The following is a 16,238-nucleotide window of genomic DNA, read 5'->3' as shown; positions in this document are numbered from 1 at the left end:
ATTAATATTGGTCCCCACGCAACCGTGAAGCACAGGTAACCACGAAAACGTAAAGAAAAGTATACACACTGTAGTCTAAATTAGGTATATATACGAACACTTGGTCCAAAGAAAGGCTCCCCTATATACATAATGCGGTTGTATTTGATTTTTAAATGAATTATAACGGAAGATAGTCAGGGCAAGACACAAAATGATTAACATTATAAAGTAAATTCAAGTACTATAATAAACTGCTGTGTATACGTGATCGTAGGTCGGCGAAGTACGAAGTAAACGATGCCTTGGGCTATCATATGAGTTGTCCTCTAAATACCACATTCGGTATCTAGTGTGTGCTGTCATGGTGCGCTTTATTTATAACTATACAACTAGTAGGCCGTTTTTATCATTTACGTCTCAGAACTAATAAAAAATTAATTAGGAAAAAATGCTGATTAAACTGAAAGACGGAGTTCTTTTAAATAAATATTGAATAGAATGAGGTTAACGTTGCGGATCTTTTGCATCTTGGTGTTCTGTGTTGTCTTAGTTAATACCCAGCAGAGAAGGAATAACAACAGGAATCGAAATAACAGAGTAACTCCAGCACCAACAGGTATATAGTAAGCAGTAATTTAAAGTACTGTGGGGTAAGATGGGATACCTATAACACATTATATCCAAATATTCTGATTTTGTTTTAAACAATTACCAACGGTCTATATGAAAAGGTGTTCCATCTTTACCAGAAATGGCTTAACAGTAAATCGAACTTAAAAAGTATCTAAAATAGTCGAGTTAAAATCATTTTTAGTTAATTAAAATATTTTTGTGTAGTTGGGGGAAGATGGAGACCTTCAGTTGTGACAAGAAGACGACCAATTGCAAGTGGAAATAACCGGGGTGGTTCAGGCAATAGAAGACCCAGCACCGTACAGAGGTAACGATATAACTGTGAGCAAATTGTAACTGGCTGTAGGAATGGTGGCCAATAAACATATATGGAAAAAAACAAGCGAGCGAGATCTACATTTCAGGTAACATGGGGATATAGAGAGGAAAATGGAGAAATACAAGTAGGATAAATCATAGACGTATAAAGGGGATGCAAGAGAGTTAATAACTAAAATTGACATCGTTGAAGATGATAGTTTTAGTTTCATGAAATTGTATCCATATCCTGGGTCTCTGAGTGTCATTTTGTAGAGAAACTTTGAAAAACCTTTTATTACTGACACACAGTAGAAGATTTGTATAAAATGCCTTCAATTCATCTCTGTATAAACAGGCGTCCTCTTGAACCATCGGAGTTGATAACACCTCCTTCACGAAGACTGCCAGGAGAAGCCCCTCTTCAGGAACCATCATGTAAATATTCATATTCCCGTGTATGTCAACAACTAATGCGAAAGTAGTTTTATTCTATATGGGTGAGATCCCATGAGGACATAGGAATTAGACCATATTTAGTCCATCTATTCTATATGAGTGAGGTCCCGCAGCGTGACCATGGGTCCTTGGATTCATTCCAGGATTAGCTCATTACTTCAAGCGAAGGACGTTGCAATGTATAGAAAACCAGTGTGGCCTTTATGAAGATTATTATATTTGTTTCATATTACAACAGTGTAATTATCTATTATTAATTCCAGGGGTTCATTGCATGAACAACATGGAGATTACAAACAGCTGGGCAATGATAAGTAACCGAGGTTACCCGGAGGCGATCGTTGGGCAGATGCAATGCTCATGGATGTAAGTTGAAAGTAACATTGAATGCCAATGAGATACGTATACCACGGGACAGATGTCGAAATGCACGAATCAAACGTTGTGTTGATTATTTGATTAGTTTAGTTTGAGGCATACACATGTCTGTCTATTAAAGAGGGGTATGGAGGTTCTATAAAGTGGCACGCTACGGGACCTAGAGTCCAGTAGGCTTAATAACACATTTATCCCGTTTTAAGAAGTACGAAGAGTTTGAAAACATCTTATAAATCATTTAAGATATACTATTTGTTTAATTTTGTAATAAAATCTGTTCTATTATTTTCGGGTCTGTCCAGACAAGTTGAAATCACGATTTTTAAGAAATATTTTGGATTCAGATTCTTTTCCGCAAGAAACACAAGAATTCGTATTTCTTTCTACGATATTGATCTACAACCCGGGGAGGCGGGGCGATGTGGGACACAGTTTGTTGACGTCATTGATTTGCAGTTGCAGAAAAGTCAGGGACGATTTTGTGGCGATCAAATACCCGGGGATTACGTGTCTATGTGTAAGTACTATGGTTATAGGTTTAAATTGCTCTATTGCTATTATAGGAATTTTATAAGTTCCGTTTGGATTTAAAATGAGACTGTGTGTATAGCGTAGTTTGAATGCAAATGTTTAATAGAGTAAGCGTTTCGGCTGCGAAATCAATTTAGTGTGGTCAGAGGTAAACACACTGAAATCATTTGGTTAATTCCTCAGTAAAAGCGTATATGTACCAGGGATGAAGATTTTATATTCGTGAAAGTTTATTTAATATCATGCTTTACAGCAAACAGTTTGAGACTGGATATACAAGGAGACACAACAATAATCAGTCACAGAGGTTTTCGGGCCTTCGTTCGCTCCGAGCCGTTGACCGTACAAGCTGGTTTGAGGCGTAAGTATATACTAACTAATCGCATTTTTGTACTTCTTAGTTTATTGGCTGGTCAAACTTGCTTCCTATCTCAAACTAAAATTATATAGCTAAATCATTCGACCTGCGGCGAGGCAAAATGGTTAGTGCGCCTGCCTCCAAAGTTACACACGTCGTAACTCGTAAACAGGCAAGAAGTGTGTGAAACAGAACACCGGTTGTTATAACGACTATGTGGTTGACCCGCCACGTCAGATTAAATACGATCCATTCATCCATTTTTATTTCGCAGAAAGAAGTCTAAAATTTCATGGCCGAATCACAACAACTCGAAGGCCGACGACCACACAAAGGTATATTTTAGTGACGTACCAGCTAATTATATGAGCGGGCATTGACACTGGAGTATCGCATTTAAAGAGAAACGCACATCGTTAAAGAGAAACGCACATCGTCAATCCTATAGCCCTCTTGTGAAATATACGTCAACGGTTTTATATTTATCATACGAAAGTCATAATACTGAGGCAGAATACTTATTTATTACATAGCATGTTCCATGCACAGCATAACAATACATAAGTCGTCACATCGCAATAACCAACATCTACATAACAGGCCCATCATCCGAAGAACGCCTACACCTAACAACAGGGTTCGACAACCAATACGAACCAGAGCTCCACCTACTTATCAAAGACCTGGCCAGAATATATATGGACCTAATCGTCAACCGCAAATTACTGGTAAGCTTTTATACCTTATATAGTAGGGTGGGGGAAGATGGGATACCTTTTCACTCTATTTTCTCACCCCATTTTAAAGTAAACAACGAATTAAAAAAAATATATAAGATCGTATCCTCACAACTGTTATAGACCGTTGTTAATTGTTTAAAAAAGGATCAGTATATTTGGGATATTATATGCTAAAGGTGTCCTGTATTACCCCACAGAACTATAAATTGAGATCTTGTACTTTCTACACCTTATTAAAAACTGTGTTTCTACATGCGACAAGTACCTCGAATTAAATACAAACTCAAATTAGATAAACCACAGCTATTTTGGTGACCTACGTCGACGAATCATAAAAAATATATATGGAGTTACCACCTTTAAACGAGTATCTACACCTTTAAACAAGTAACTAACGAGTATCGACATACAGGTTTATAAAATATATTATTTACAGACGATACAAGCCCACCCTCGTCACCTAGCGTTGGAATCTACGTTCTGATCGGCTTATTATGTGTAATGATTGTACTCATGGGACTTGCATTCCTTTTCAGAAAGTAAAACTTTACATTTAATATTTAGAATTTCAAAATACTCGTATTAATGGATGTAATGTATCAAACCAAGAATAGAACGTATACATACCTTGAAATAGTTCATTCCCCCCTATAGTACGTCTTTAAAACAACTTTCTTGGGCAACAGTATGCTTTATATATACAGACTACAACACAGTTCTACTAATACGAACTGCTACACATTACAACTGATTTCGCGAACAGCAATTACAATCAACACAGCGGCGTTTTTTCAGCGGCAAGTGGTGAAATAGCTGAGGAAATAAAAATGTCAACTCTTGCCTGGCTTGGCTATAATTGGTTCTCTAGCGGTTGCTTTGTTTACTAAGCGTTTCCATAAAAAATATTTATTTTAAAGTTTTTTTTTACAATATACCGTACAGTTTTGGTTATTGGATTTTCATTTTAGACGGCTACGAAAAAGATACGATGAATTTCGAGGAAAAGAGGGAAAAGAAAAAAAGAAGCCCGATGACGACATTTATAAACCTGCAGAATCAACTTACATGGCAGGAGATAAATTATCTCTTCCTGGTTATTCACCGAAATTCCAGCGACGTAAAAGTGGATGTGGTTGTAGTAGAAGTGTAACGTTCGAAGGTAAGTAACTTTTGGGACATTATGGGCCATACGTGGCCCAAATCCAGGCCAAATGTGGCCCACGTACAGGCCGCTGTGTCTCATTGCACAATGTAGAAATTACTTACTTAGAATAGAAACAAAGGTACAACGGTTAATAAAGTATTATTTATGTAAATATATGGTGTTAATGTTGCTTTTACTAGTAAATCTACATTGAGTATTTTTTTCACATTAATAATCATTTTTATTATCCTTCTTATTTTTTATTCAGGCCCCTGTTTTCCATATCAGTTTATGACATTTGTGTATTGCTACAGATGAAATAGAGGAAGAAGCGAAGGGCAACTCTGTGGATGATGAACGATACTGCCAGCCTTGCACTTACGATTCCGTTGCTATAGAAACCAACTCAACTGGAAGATATGACCCGCAGTGGGATTTTTACAGAAGGTAAACATTGGTGCTTTGTGAATTGGATTTTACAATGTAGATTTAGGAAGGTTATTCAAGTTTAAGATCGAAATGTAAGTTTTATGTGAGTGATTAAAACATATGACATTATTTTCTTATTCAGTCGGTGCCCAGAGGATGATACACTTTCGGTTCAGTCGTTCCAGTCTGCTAGGTCTACAAACCGCCACCCAGAACATGCAAGCTTTAAAATACGAAAGATCGAAGAAATGAACAACTACAGCTTCTATCGTGGAGAAAACCCTTATGGCGAAGTTCCAGCCCATAACCCTGAACCAATATACAGCACACAAATAGATCCAATGTCATCTGTGTACTATGTCCCGCCCATGGCTGTGGCGCAGTATTCAAGGCCCAACTACGATGAGATGATGCGCCAGCAACGGCAGCAGGCTGCATACATGATGCAAGAGCTACAGGGAATGAACGCGGCAAAGAGCATGGGAGATTTGACTCCAGTACCGACGCAGCAATCAGAAGGGCTAAAACGATCCGCTTCTATGGCTAAGCTGCCAGTCGAGAGCGAATTTCTGAAACGCCACGTCCAGCGGAGACAGAGCTTTCGATTGTAAAGTTTTTTGCTAGTGTAACGTTACTCTGAGGTGATGCAAAAATATAATAAAATGTACATTTATTGTTTCCTGTTTAAAAAAAAACATTTGGAAATATCATTGAGAAGGATGCAGGCTTGCGTATATGCAGGCTTGCGTATGTATATACACTGACAGCGGCAAAACAGTGGCCGCGTTCATTGGAGATGCGTCACAGTGCAATCGATTCACGACGTCACATGACTGGAAAACTTTCCCCTTCTTCCTTTCGCGTATGTCTATGACGTCACACTATTCAAGCGCAATTTTCTTTTTACCTTCGACGCCGTAGTTTCGTGCCGAGCTAATGTTTCAAGACGATTAATAATTAACTAAGAAAGTATTTCGCATCATTATCTGGGCTGTTGGTCTTTGTTTGATCGTTTGGTTTGCATTGCTGAACACCTAAATGCGTGTTTTACCGATAAACCGTTTTACCTCAGGGCACAGCCAGTGATTTACCTTTGTTTACGTCGTAACAGTTTCAGGTGTGGCATGCACTGCCGACTAATTGTTTCTTGGTATGGCATGCACTGCCGACTAATTGTTTCTGGACTTCTGGTAGCTTGTTTAATCAATATAAATGCTTAATGATATATACAATCACAAAAACGAACAGTGCTTGTATATTAACAGTGTGTTATTAACAGTTCGTATAGTTTGGTCTAGCGGCTAGGCTCGTGCCTTTGTCTGCCCCTAGACTGAATTCCGTGAAACTCAATAGGGCATACAGAATACAAAGAAAAGTCGGAACATATATCGACGCTGGGGCAAAGAGGGGAATTCTACCGTGGCATTGTGCTGTGTAAACAAGTGAGTGGCCTGTGTGGGAGCAGTATGCTCAGTATAGGATGTGTGGTTGTGGTATAGAAGTTAAGGTTTAGTTCGTTTTAATGCTGAAGGATAAGCTGTATGATGATTAATTCTTATAAATGCAGTATCTGTAGTTCTATATTAAATTTTAGTATGCTTTTATTTGTATTGACTTTGTGTATTATATTTTACCCTGAAAAATTAGCTATTAATTTTTCCTTTGTAGAAATGGAAAGTACTACAAGCAGTATTGTAGTCAACACTGAAGTTTTCAATTTAAGTGATTCTAACATCTCCAGCATTATTGTTAACCAAGGTAAACAAGCATACGTTTTTTTGTGGCTTAATAATTAAACTAGATTTGGTTTACCCTATGTGAAGAAGCTTGTTTTATATCCCTGAACTACAATGGTTAAAGCTAGTACCCATATGCTTATGTAACAGTTTAGTGTTTATCTCGTGCAGTGGTTTCTACACTATGATACATTAATACTTAAGCTGTGTGGTAGAGGAAGTAAACCAGTAAAGCCTAAATCACTGTGCCTTCAAGCTTTTCTGTCATGGGTAAAATAAAAATACTGGGCTTAAGAACCACTGGTCTAGTTAAACTCTTAGTTATTCAAAAATCTGTAAAAGTGCTTGGAATGCTGGAAAGATTATTTTATTTGTGGCAGGATAAACTGAGAATAAAGTTTATTTGAGTCTTATTTGCTAGTTCCTGTTAAGTTATTATTTTTTTTAATTTGCCTTTACTAATGGCTGTTTTCAGTGTCTGTAATACATAGGTTAGGTTTAATTGGTTTTCCATTAATACCAGGTAGTATGGAACAGCCAAATGTACAACCTCCCACTTCCATTTGCCAACTGGGCCAGCCTATATCTCATTTCCAAACTACAGAAAAGTTTCAAGAATTGCAAGCACTTGCTGTACACAATGTAACTAACAATGCTATTATACATTGCTCCGGATTTCCAGGGACAGGGAAGTCCCAAATAATGCGCATGCTCGCCCAGAAGTTCCCGTTTTCAGAAGTTGAAGTTAGTGTTAAATGGCACATCGAGTGTGAGGATAGAAGGCAAAGTATAAAAGAATCATTCGAAGAATTGGTGCAAACAATATATAGGAATGGCCTAGCTCACTTAGATGTTCCTATGGATAGCATACTGGGTGATTTGGATAATCAATGCACTCAGTCTTTCGTTGCCTTGTTGCAATCAAGCAATGTTCCAGTTCTGATTGTGGCTGAAGATGTAACTAGAAGAAATCTAAATGAAAATGACATGGAATTATTTATGGATTTCCAGCGATCACTTTCAAATATTTCTGTCACTTCTGATCCACCAAAACCACCCATCCATGTTTATATTGCCACCCGTGTCCAACCTACAACGATGCAACAGGAAGAGCTTACTCGGTTGTTCAATGCAAGGGTTGGCGGTTACTTTACCCTGGTGATAACCGGATTTACTAAAGGTGAAGCTATTAAGTATCTTTTCAGTGATACAAATGAGAAGAACGAAATTGCAGCCAACAAAATTTTTGAAAGGTTTAGTGGCTCACCTTTGGGTTTGCGAACTGCTAAGGCATACTGCCATATTGCTATGATAAATTACACTGAATATATAAATATTGTTGAAAATGATGAGGTCTCAGCCTATGAAGATGTATCAGAGCTATTAATTGAGGAGTATGGTTCTAGTGCTAAGGATATCTTCCAGGCCATTATAATGCCATTTAGACCCGAGTCCCGGGATAATGCAAAAAAGTTGCAAACTTGGAAAGTAATGACTTGTTTATCTTACTTGCACTTTACTTGTGTTCCACGGTTTGTGGTTGAAAGGTTTTGTCAGTATTTTAGAACTTCACAGGTGCCAAATATTCGAGACAAAAACAAAACTGAAGCTGGAATTATCATAAATAAAGTCAAGACCCACGAACTATGTGTTCTTGAAAATGGTGAAGACATGACATTTCATGAGGTGGTTTTTCATGCATTTCGTGTCGCCAAACAACCAGAATGGATTGGGGACTTTAATCCTGTTAAATGTGCTATAGAAGTGATTGCCTCTGTGAGTTCTAAGGACATGAGAGGTCAGGTGTATGCAAAACAGACTCTCAAACTTTTGCCACACCTTCTGCGGCTTCTGGAGCATACACAAAATGATGGGGTGCAGATTCCATCTGATAAAGAGTTTAAATTACTCCTCAGTCACATATATGAGGTTTTTGGTGGTGTTGGATGCACAAAGTCACACGCATACAAGTATAAATGCGAGGAGTATTTGGGAAAAGCGTTTGAGATTGTTTATGAAGTTGCGCTTGGACAACCAGTTTTATTTCGTGAATTTCTGGAAAGATCTCAAACCAAAGACATTGATGCCTGTGCTCGTGATTTGGTGCAACAATGTGCAAATGCGGGCTTGCAGCTGCCACAAGGGTTTATTGATAAATATGAGTGCAAAGTTTTTGTGTTCAGACCTGAGAGTGATGGCTTTAAATATTTGAAAGATATTTGTCACCCGGATCAGTTACAAACTTTTGAAAAAGTCGAAAAAGCTTTAAAAAAAAAACCATCCACCACAGTAGATATTCTTCAGATGCTGAGAGATTGTGGTGTTTGCCTTGAAGAAAAGGAATATGCCAAGATATTTTTCACGGAACGGTTGGCCTCCATTCTTCACAGTTTAAGTAGAATGGGAATTTATCATGACCACATGCCAGTAGAAAAGCATAAACAGAAACTGTGGATGTCAGATTTTGCCTATGCGCTATCAATGCAGTGTCATCACCTTTCTAATATCAGTCTCTTGTTTGAGCACATTTCGCGCACGGGGGGTGCAGTTCCCATTATCTTACTATTTTATCAACTGTTGGAGTCAGATGAAAAGACTGCTTATCTAACAAGAGCAAAGGAGATGTGTTCGGAAGCTGTAGAACCTCCAGTAGGTGTAGAAAAACGACTTTACGAACATGGTTTGGTCATGGAAACAAAGGGAAGTCCGTACAACATGATGAACATTAAAAGACATCTTGCCAGAATACATACTAAGATGGTTAGAGGTAATTATCAGTGGATTTGTACATTTTACTAATGTTATTGTTAAAAATATTGAGTAAATGATTTGGTCTCTTCAGTCACGGTATCAATAGTCGTACACAAAATTGTCAAAACCTGTAAAGTAAGGGTAAAACGACATGCTTATGGTAAAAACAGAAGCCAAAAACTTTTTAATAAAAGCAGTTTGTGTTACATCCTACAGAAAAATGTGTGGAAAGACAAAACCAACCATATCTCTTATATTTTGAAATTTTATGCAAGATTTCATAGTAAAGTAATGTTTTTGGTTTCCAGATACTGCCAACAACGATTTCATTGAAGAGGGCAAGTCAGTGTGCGAGGAGCTCTATCAAGTGGCTATTACTTACACAGACCAGATGGTTGCTTTCAAATGTATAGTCTACTGTGGGAAGTTCTATGCAGCAATAGGAGATCATGCACAAGCGATTCGTTGCTATGAAAAGTTTTTTAATGTGATTAATGGTTGCAACATAGATATACCATTTGCAACGCGGGCATGGGCGGTATGTAATTTTAGCAGCAGCGTACTTAAGGGGAAGGTACAAAATTTGTATGACAAAGCTTTGAAACTGTGTCAGCATGTAAAAGCTTCAAATAATCCTATGCCTCTTGATCTTACTAATCAGCTTACCGATCTGCTGCCAGAGCTTAAAGTTTGCAATCGTTGCTTTAGGTAAATTTTGCATTTTGTTGTAATGTGCACTTTTCTAAATTTTTCATACATAGAATATATATGTCCCTTCTTGCTACACTATTCTGTATAAACCTGACATGATAAATTCGGTTGGTTATATGAATTTGTGTGCCTTTTTATTCTTTTGTAAAATAATATGTATACATATCTATTTGTACCCTGTAACTATGTTTTCATAACAATTAAAAATTGTACTTTCTCAATTTTTATTGCCAATTTTTCCCACATTTACCGATTTGAATAATTTGTATGCTTTTTTCCATAGAACTGTAATGTAGAAATGTAATAAAAGCTCATTTTCTAATTGAAAAATATGGAACTTGCTTATTTTTTTACACAATTAAAATTGGTGGTTTTCATTTTTATAATGTCTCATTTTTACAAACAAGCTGTATGAAACAACCTTTACTTTTTAAGTCATTTGTATAACATAATTTTCCTACCCTTAAAATAAGTAGTAATGTGATTTTTTTCAACATAATCTGAACTGGTGGTTTCTCTTCTTAATATTGTCCATTTTTTCATGCCGCATTTACTTTTTATATCATTTGTATACTTTAATTTTTCTATTTGTAAACATTCTAACCGTAAAATATGTAATCAGATTAATTTTTTTTAAAGTTTCATTTTTACATACAACGCTTACTCTTTTAATCATGTGTATGTTTTAATTTTTTGTGAGTAGAAATATAATAACAACCAAATGTGCAAATATAAAATATGTGATGTAAGGGTAAGGTATCAACATTAGTAAGTAAGAACCGGTGCTAACTGCAGTAGCCTCTTAGTAAAATAAATACTAGTCCGAAGTAAACATAATAATTATCCAAGACAAATTAATGACATAGTAATTGTAAAGTGTAAGCTATAATTACTAAATTAAACAGTTGATATGCTTAATAATAACCCAGCAGGATATGCAATATAGACTATATATGAAGCCATGTAACACCGGCCTTTGGTCACCAGACAACACCTTTGTTTATTGATTTAGCAATATAAATATAACTACTTAAAAAACATAAGTTTTAGTCACCTGTGTCTGTCATGAAATACGCAATTGGTCTACTGTGTTTGCTTTCGTTCAATTCTCCTTTACACATTGGATCTGTCACCTCTATTAGCCACGAGATAATTAGCTTTTACTGTTGGCTTCCGTTTTATTACCACCTTCAAGCTGTATATGTGACGTAACAGTGACAAGTGTGATGTCAATTCTATTACTTCTTTGTTTGTTTAAATTTAAAAATTGGCGGCGAATTGATTTAATATCTTATTGAATGTGTGCCGACTTCTGTGTACAGCTGTTGTTTTGTGTATTTTAATCTAATAACCTATTCAGAAGGGTAAAAGTGACGGTCAATTTCTGCTAGGCCAATGCTCGTTCCCGAATATTCGTATGGTTTATACTGGGAACAATTCTAGTTTTAGTTGCTGATTAAGCTGATACGCAATATGTTCTACTGTATCCCGGGCTAAACAAAACTTTTGTATTTTATATTGTATTTTGGAGCAAGTATAATGAGTGTTGCAAACGACCTTTTTCACACTGTATCTTGGATGTATTTTGTGATAAATATTGCCACATCACGAAACTCTGGAAATGTAAAATGTGTGTGTATAGTTTCTGGGCAAATATCCTTTACAAAGTTATGTACGTTTTACCAAACCACTATTTTGATGTATAATTTGCCGTGTTATGATGGCTGTACGCAGTATCGGGCGTGCGAATTCGCATACGATTAGGACGAAACATTTTGTCCGATGTCTACTTACACACTATCGCATTTTTCCAAGTTTGTAAGGAGTTCTCAGCAAATAGGTATCGCATGTGTTTGTGACAAAGTTTAAGAAATTTAATTACGAATCCTGCATTTATTAGCTATTTTAATTAAATTCCGGGTTTACCAAGACCATGCTGATGCAAAACGTATTTAATACATCAAATATACATTATTCTGGTAAAAAATATATGATACTTTATGTATTTCGTTTGCCTAATTGCAAAAACCCAATTTTCACCCAACAAACCACGAAATCCGGACAAAAGTAGAACATAAGCATACTACTCGATTTGAACGGCAAAAATTCGGCCCGGAATCGCTAATCTTATAAATCGAAAACAAACATTTCTAAAAGGATGTTGTTTAGAAATAGAAGAATTTCTAAAAAAAATAAGAACACTAATATTTTTTTTAAATGTAGCCTATCAAAATAATAAAAAAAATTAATAATAGTAATAATTAAACAAAGAAAATAACACTATAAGCCAGCAGCCGATGGGTTAGTCTAACAGAAAGTTCAAAGAAATTATTCTTCATTGGCTTTGGTCTTACAGCATAAACCACTGCGTATTCACCAAATAGGGTTTCTTTTATTTTTAAGAGACCTATTATTTGGTGAAACACATTTCACATTTCACCAAATAATAGGTCTCTCATGTAAACACCGAAACTCGATACGATTGGACTTTGTGTCACGCGTTATACAAACTTGTGCTTTGTTTTCCGGAACATATATATTTGGTGTTTATGTGTCGTTGTTACTGTTAGTCAGGCGATTTGAAGGTCAAATACGAGATAAATAAATCAGATCCCTTAGAAGACTAAGAAGTGTTACATTTGACAAAATTCTATAGTTCTGCTACCATTATTGTTGCTCTATATTCTCGTTTATGTGTCTACAAGCAATTACAGAGTTAAGTATAGTGTTTCACTTAACAAATATGGCCAACGACCATACAAGCAGTACTGTAGTTATTGAACAATGCGGTCAGCTGAACGTAGTTGCAGGTAAATATGCTTTTATAGATTGTTATAATCTAAGTTTGTACGTCTAAGGTAGTCTTTTCCCATCGGTAATGCAAAAGGTAAAGATATGTTTTTCTAAATTGCGTACTGTCTCATGGTAAAAGTAAACTTAATTTAGCTGTTAATTTAGCCGACTGCTTGAGCGAAGATATAGATGTATTGTTTATTTAACATCTTTACCACAGTTACATATATGTGCGATTTTTAGGAGAACCCTCAAGCTCACAACACAGACTTCAACGGTCGATTAGCAGTGTAGGTCAACTTATAGCGCATTTTAAAGAAACACAAAGTTATAAATCTGTCCGATCTGCTGCTTCAGAGCACAGACACTGCGATGTTATTATTCATTGTTATGGATTCCCAGGAGCAGGAAAGTCCCAGATCATGCGAAAGATAGCCCGAGAATTTCCCTATTGTGAGGCGCCTCTGAGTGTACGGTGGCATATGGAATGTAAAGACAAAAAGCAGAGTGTAAAGCATTCATTCACCGATCTAGTTGCAGAGATATACAGAAATAATCTAGCTCCCGAGGATTCGGCGCCACAAGATTCCGTCCTTGGCGCTTTACAAAACAATCGTTCAGAGTCATTCGTCAACCTCCTAATTTCTCTTAGTATTCCTGTACTTATTATTGCGGAGGATGTCTCCCAAAAAAATGTTGATCCTGGCGACTATGAACTGTTTCTTGATTTTGAATGTTGTCTAGGTAAAAACGTACCGCGGTCAGAGTCACCTATTCACGTTTACAAAACTACCAGAATGCTTGGCAATACTCTTCAAACAGAAGAAAGGGAAAGTCTTTATCGCGAACAAAATAGAGTGTACAAACATATCAAAGTTGAAGGTTTCATCCAAAACGAAGCTATAAACTACCTTCTTCCAGACTGTACTGGTGCTTCGCGACAAGAGAGACAATCTGCTATTGACATTTGGAAACGATTTAGTGGTTCACCCTTAGGTATCCGTACAGCAAAAGCTTATTGCAAAGAGTATAAATTATCTTACGTTACTTACATAGAGAGATTAAAGAAAGATGAAGTATCAGTCCGTGAACTTGAAAGTGAACTCCTTGAGGATGAGTACGGTCCTAGTGTCCACCACATCTTCCACGCAATTACGATGCAATTTAAACCAGGTCAGCCAAACGAATCGAGAAGTTTGCAAGTTTGGAAAGTACTGAAATGCTTATCCTACCTTCATTACACATGCATACCACGTTTTTTGGTGAAAAGGTTTTGCCAATATTTCCGTAGCTTTGATGAAACTCGAAATGCGCGTGATGCCAACAGAAGGGACGCCGATTATCTTATCCAAAAACTGAAAAGACACGAATTGTGCAGCGTGAACAATAATGGTGACATGACATTCCACGAAGTCGTGTTTCACGCATTTCGCACCTGCAAGGAGATATCTCGGGATGTTAACCCCATTGTATGCGCCGTTGAAGTGATCGCTTCTGTGAGCTGCAAGGACCTGAGACAAAAGAAGTACATGAAAAGGGTGCTAAGACTTTTGCCACACATACTAAGTCTTTTAGACCACATTGGACCTATGAATATTGGCAATGGAGACGACCCTATGTTTCAACTTTTGATTGGTCACGTATACGAAGTGTTCGGAGCTCACGGTTGCCGTCTAGCGCTCGAGTACAAGGAAAGATGTAACAAATATCTGCAGAAGGCTTTTGAAATCGTATGCGAAGTTGCATTCAACCGAAGCATGTCTTTTCCAGAATTTGAGAACATCCACCGTGAAGGACAAGACACTCGTGATGTGGACAAGTTGATAGAAGAATGTCGAAATGCTGGCAACAAACTCGGTCCTGGGTTTATCGACAACTACATACAAAAAGTTTTGATTCTTCGCCCAGATAGCCATGACTTCCAATTTTTACAAAAGCTTTGTGCTGATGGCCAGGTAAGCACAAGGTTAACCCAAGTTAAGGAAACATTGGAAGCAAATCCAGTGACATCATTACAAATTCTGCAAGAGTTAAGGCACTGTCGAGTCTTTTTGGAAGAAAATGACTATGCTAATATATTTTTTGGAGAAAGAATAGCCTCTATTTTGCATTCCGCGAGTCGAGTAATATTTGACCAAGATAACGCAACCTACGAAGAACATAAACGTAGATTGTGGATGTCTAACATGACGTTTGCAATTTCTCGGAAATGTCGCAATCAGTTTGGCACTGGTCTCCTTCATGAGCATATTTCGCAACTTGCAGGAGTAGTCCCGATCAAACTGATTACAAATAAGCTGCAAACGGATTCAAACATGAAAAAGAGGGAATTGAGGCAACTCAAATTGGATTGCGAGAATGCTATACAGAAAAACAGAACATTGGATTATCAATTGTACGAACATGGATTAGCAAGAGAAACAAAAGGGAGCGTGTACAACGAACTGAGAATGCAAAGGCAAATGGTCAGAATACACACAAGTCTAGTTAGAGGTGAGGTTTTGTTCCGTGTTCTTAGTATACGGCGAATAAAAGCTTTCTTACTTAATTAAACATATTAGCCACTTTTCAGATGTTTCGATCGCAGAGTTTATTGAAGAAGGAAGGGCTGTCTGCAACGAACTGTTTCGTGATGCTTGTAGTAACACGGATGAAATGGTTGCTTTCAAGTGCTTTGTTCACTGTGGGAAGTTCTTTACTGCTATAGGGGAGCACCAGGAAGCTATTCGCTGCTATCAAAAGTTCTTTGATGCCGAAGAAGAAAGCAGTGTGCGCCCCCCTTATTACATACATGCATGGGCAGTGAGCAACTACGGTGAAAGTGTTCACAAAGGACGACTACTTGACTTGTATGACAATGTGGTTCGTCGTTGTCGGGAGGTTAATGATTCAACTGAACGAATTACCATGAAAGTCCACAATCAGTTACGCGAGCTTCCTGAAAAGCTTATATAATTCTTGCAGCGTATACCCGCAGTTACAACTTAAATCTTTTAATCATTTGAGCTATTTTATAATTTTTTATCACTGTGTATATTTCATAAGATTTTTTTACATGGAGTACTGTGATATGTCTTTGAAAATGCGTAATATTTCAATATATAACCATAGTAAGTTGTTTCATCAAAACTCTTAACCATAACTAAGTGCCTTTTTTTTTCGATTTAGAATTCGATTAAGAATCCACCGGGGTCTGGCGTTAAATGTTTAAAATGTTTACTAATTGCGAATAGAAGAATGTGTATAATTTGTTTCAATGAACGAGTCGAATTTGGTACAACGTAGAAGTCATTGTA

The 16,238-nt window shown here is 37.0% G+C and overlaps 3 protein-coding genes across 3 annotated transcripts; all 3 read left to right on the top strand.

Moving 5' to 3' along the window:
- The first annotated feature begins 343 nt into the window (after positions 1-343).
- Positions 344-5,934, top strand: LOC149735917 (uncharacterized). The gene is made up of 12 exons (XM_089878018.1): positions 344-598; positions 820-922; positions 1,271-1,350; positions 1,635-1,737; positions 2,094-2,266; positions 2,534-2,641; positions 2,913-2,973; positions 3,239-3,366; positions 3,815-3,917; positions 4,347-4,537; positions 4,837-4,969; positions 5,094-5,934. The coding sequence occupies exons 1-12, from the start codon at positions 481-483 to the stop codon at positions 5,560-5,562; spliced, it is 1,770 nt and encodes a 589-aa protein (XP_089734144.1). The 5' UTR covers positions 344-480; the 3' UTR covers positions 5,563-5,934.
- A 150-nt stretch (positions 5,935-6,084) lies between these two features.
- Positions 6,085-10,886, top strand: LOC149735916 (uncharacterized). Its single transcript, XM_089878007.1, has 4 exons — positions 6,085-6,393; positions 6,620-6,709; positions 7,211-9,454; positions 9,747-10,886. The coding sequence occupies exons 2-4, from the start codon at positions 6,622-6,624 to the stop codon at positions 10,148-10,150; spliced, it is 2,736 nt and encodes a 911-aa protein (XP_089734133.1). The 5' UTR covers positions 6,085-6,393; positions 6,620-6,621; the 3' UTR covers positions 10,151-10,886.
- Positions 10,887-11,027: 141 nt separating this feature from the next.
- Positions 11,028-16,222, top strand: LOC149735915 (uncharacterized). The gene is made up of 3 exons (XM_089878006.1): positions 11,028-12,959; positions 13,186-15,435; positions 15,515-16,222. The coding sequence occupies exons 1-3, from the start codon at positions 12,842-12,844 to the stop codon at positions 15,895-15,897; spliced, it is 2,751 nt and encodes a 916-aa protein (XP_089734132.1). The 5' UTR covers positions 11,028-12,841; the 3' UTR covers positions 15,898-16,222.
- Positions 16,223-16,238: the final 16 nt, after the last annotated feature.

Source organism: Ciona robusta, chromosome 5 (genome assembly GCF_009617815.1).
Source record: "Ciona robusta chromosome 5, ASM961781v2".
NCBI classification, from domain to species: Eukaryota; Metazoa; Chordata; class Ascidiacea; order Phlebobranchia; family Cionidae; genus Ciona; species Ciona robusta.
The sequence above is the reverse complement of the archived record's forward strand: the minus strand, read 5'-3'. Positions and strand labels throughout refer to the sequence as shown.

Bases quoted from the DNA above. Each gene is read 5' to 3' on its own strand.
- LOC149735917 (XM_089878018.1), top strand. From the start codon at position 481: ATGAGGTTAACGTTGCGGATCTTTTGCATCTTGGTGTTCTGTGTTGTC. The intron at 2,642-2,912 runs GTAAGTATATAC...TTTATTTCGCAG, and splicing joins CGTACAAGCTGGTTTGAGGC to AAAGAAGTCTAAAATTTCAT. The intron at 4,538-4,836 runs GTAAGTAACTTT...GTATTGCTACAG, and splicing joins TAGAAGTGTAACGTTCGAAG to ATGAAATAGAGGAAGAAGCG.
- LOC149735916 (XM_089878007.1), top strand. From the start codon at position 6,622: ATGGAAAGTACTACAAGCAGTATTGTAGTCAACACTGAAGTTTTCAAT. The intron at 6,710-7,210 runs GTAAACAAGCAT...CATTAATACCAG, and splicing joins CAGCATTATTGTTAACCAAG to GTAGTATGGAACAGCCAAAT. The intron at 9,455-9,746 runs GTAATTATCAGT...TTTGGTTTCCAG, and splicing joins ACATACTAAGATGGTTAGAG to ATACTGCCAACAACGATTTC.
- LOC149735915 (XM_089878006.1), top strand. From the start codon at position 12,842: ATGTGTCTACAAGCAATTACAGAGTTAAGTATAGTGTTTCACTTAACA. The intron at 12,960-13,185 runs GTAAATATGCTT...TGCGATTTTTAG, and splicing joins TCAGCTGAACGTAGTTGCAG to GAGAACCCTCAAGCTCACAA. The intron at 15,436-15,514 runs GTGAGGTTTTGT...GCCACTTTTCAG, and splicing joins ACACACAAGTCTAGTTAGAG to ATGTTTCGATCGCAGAGTTT.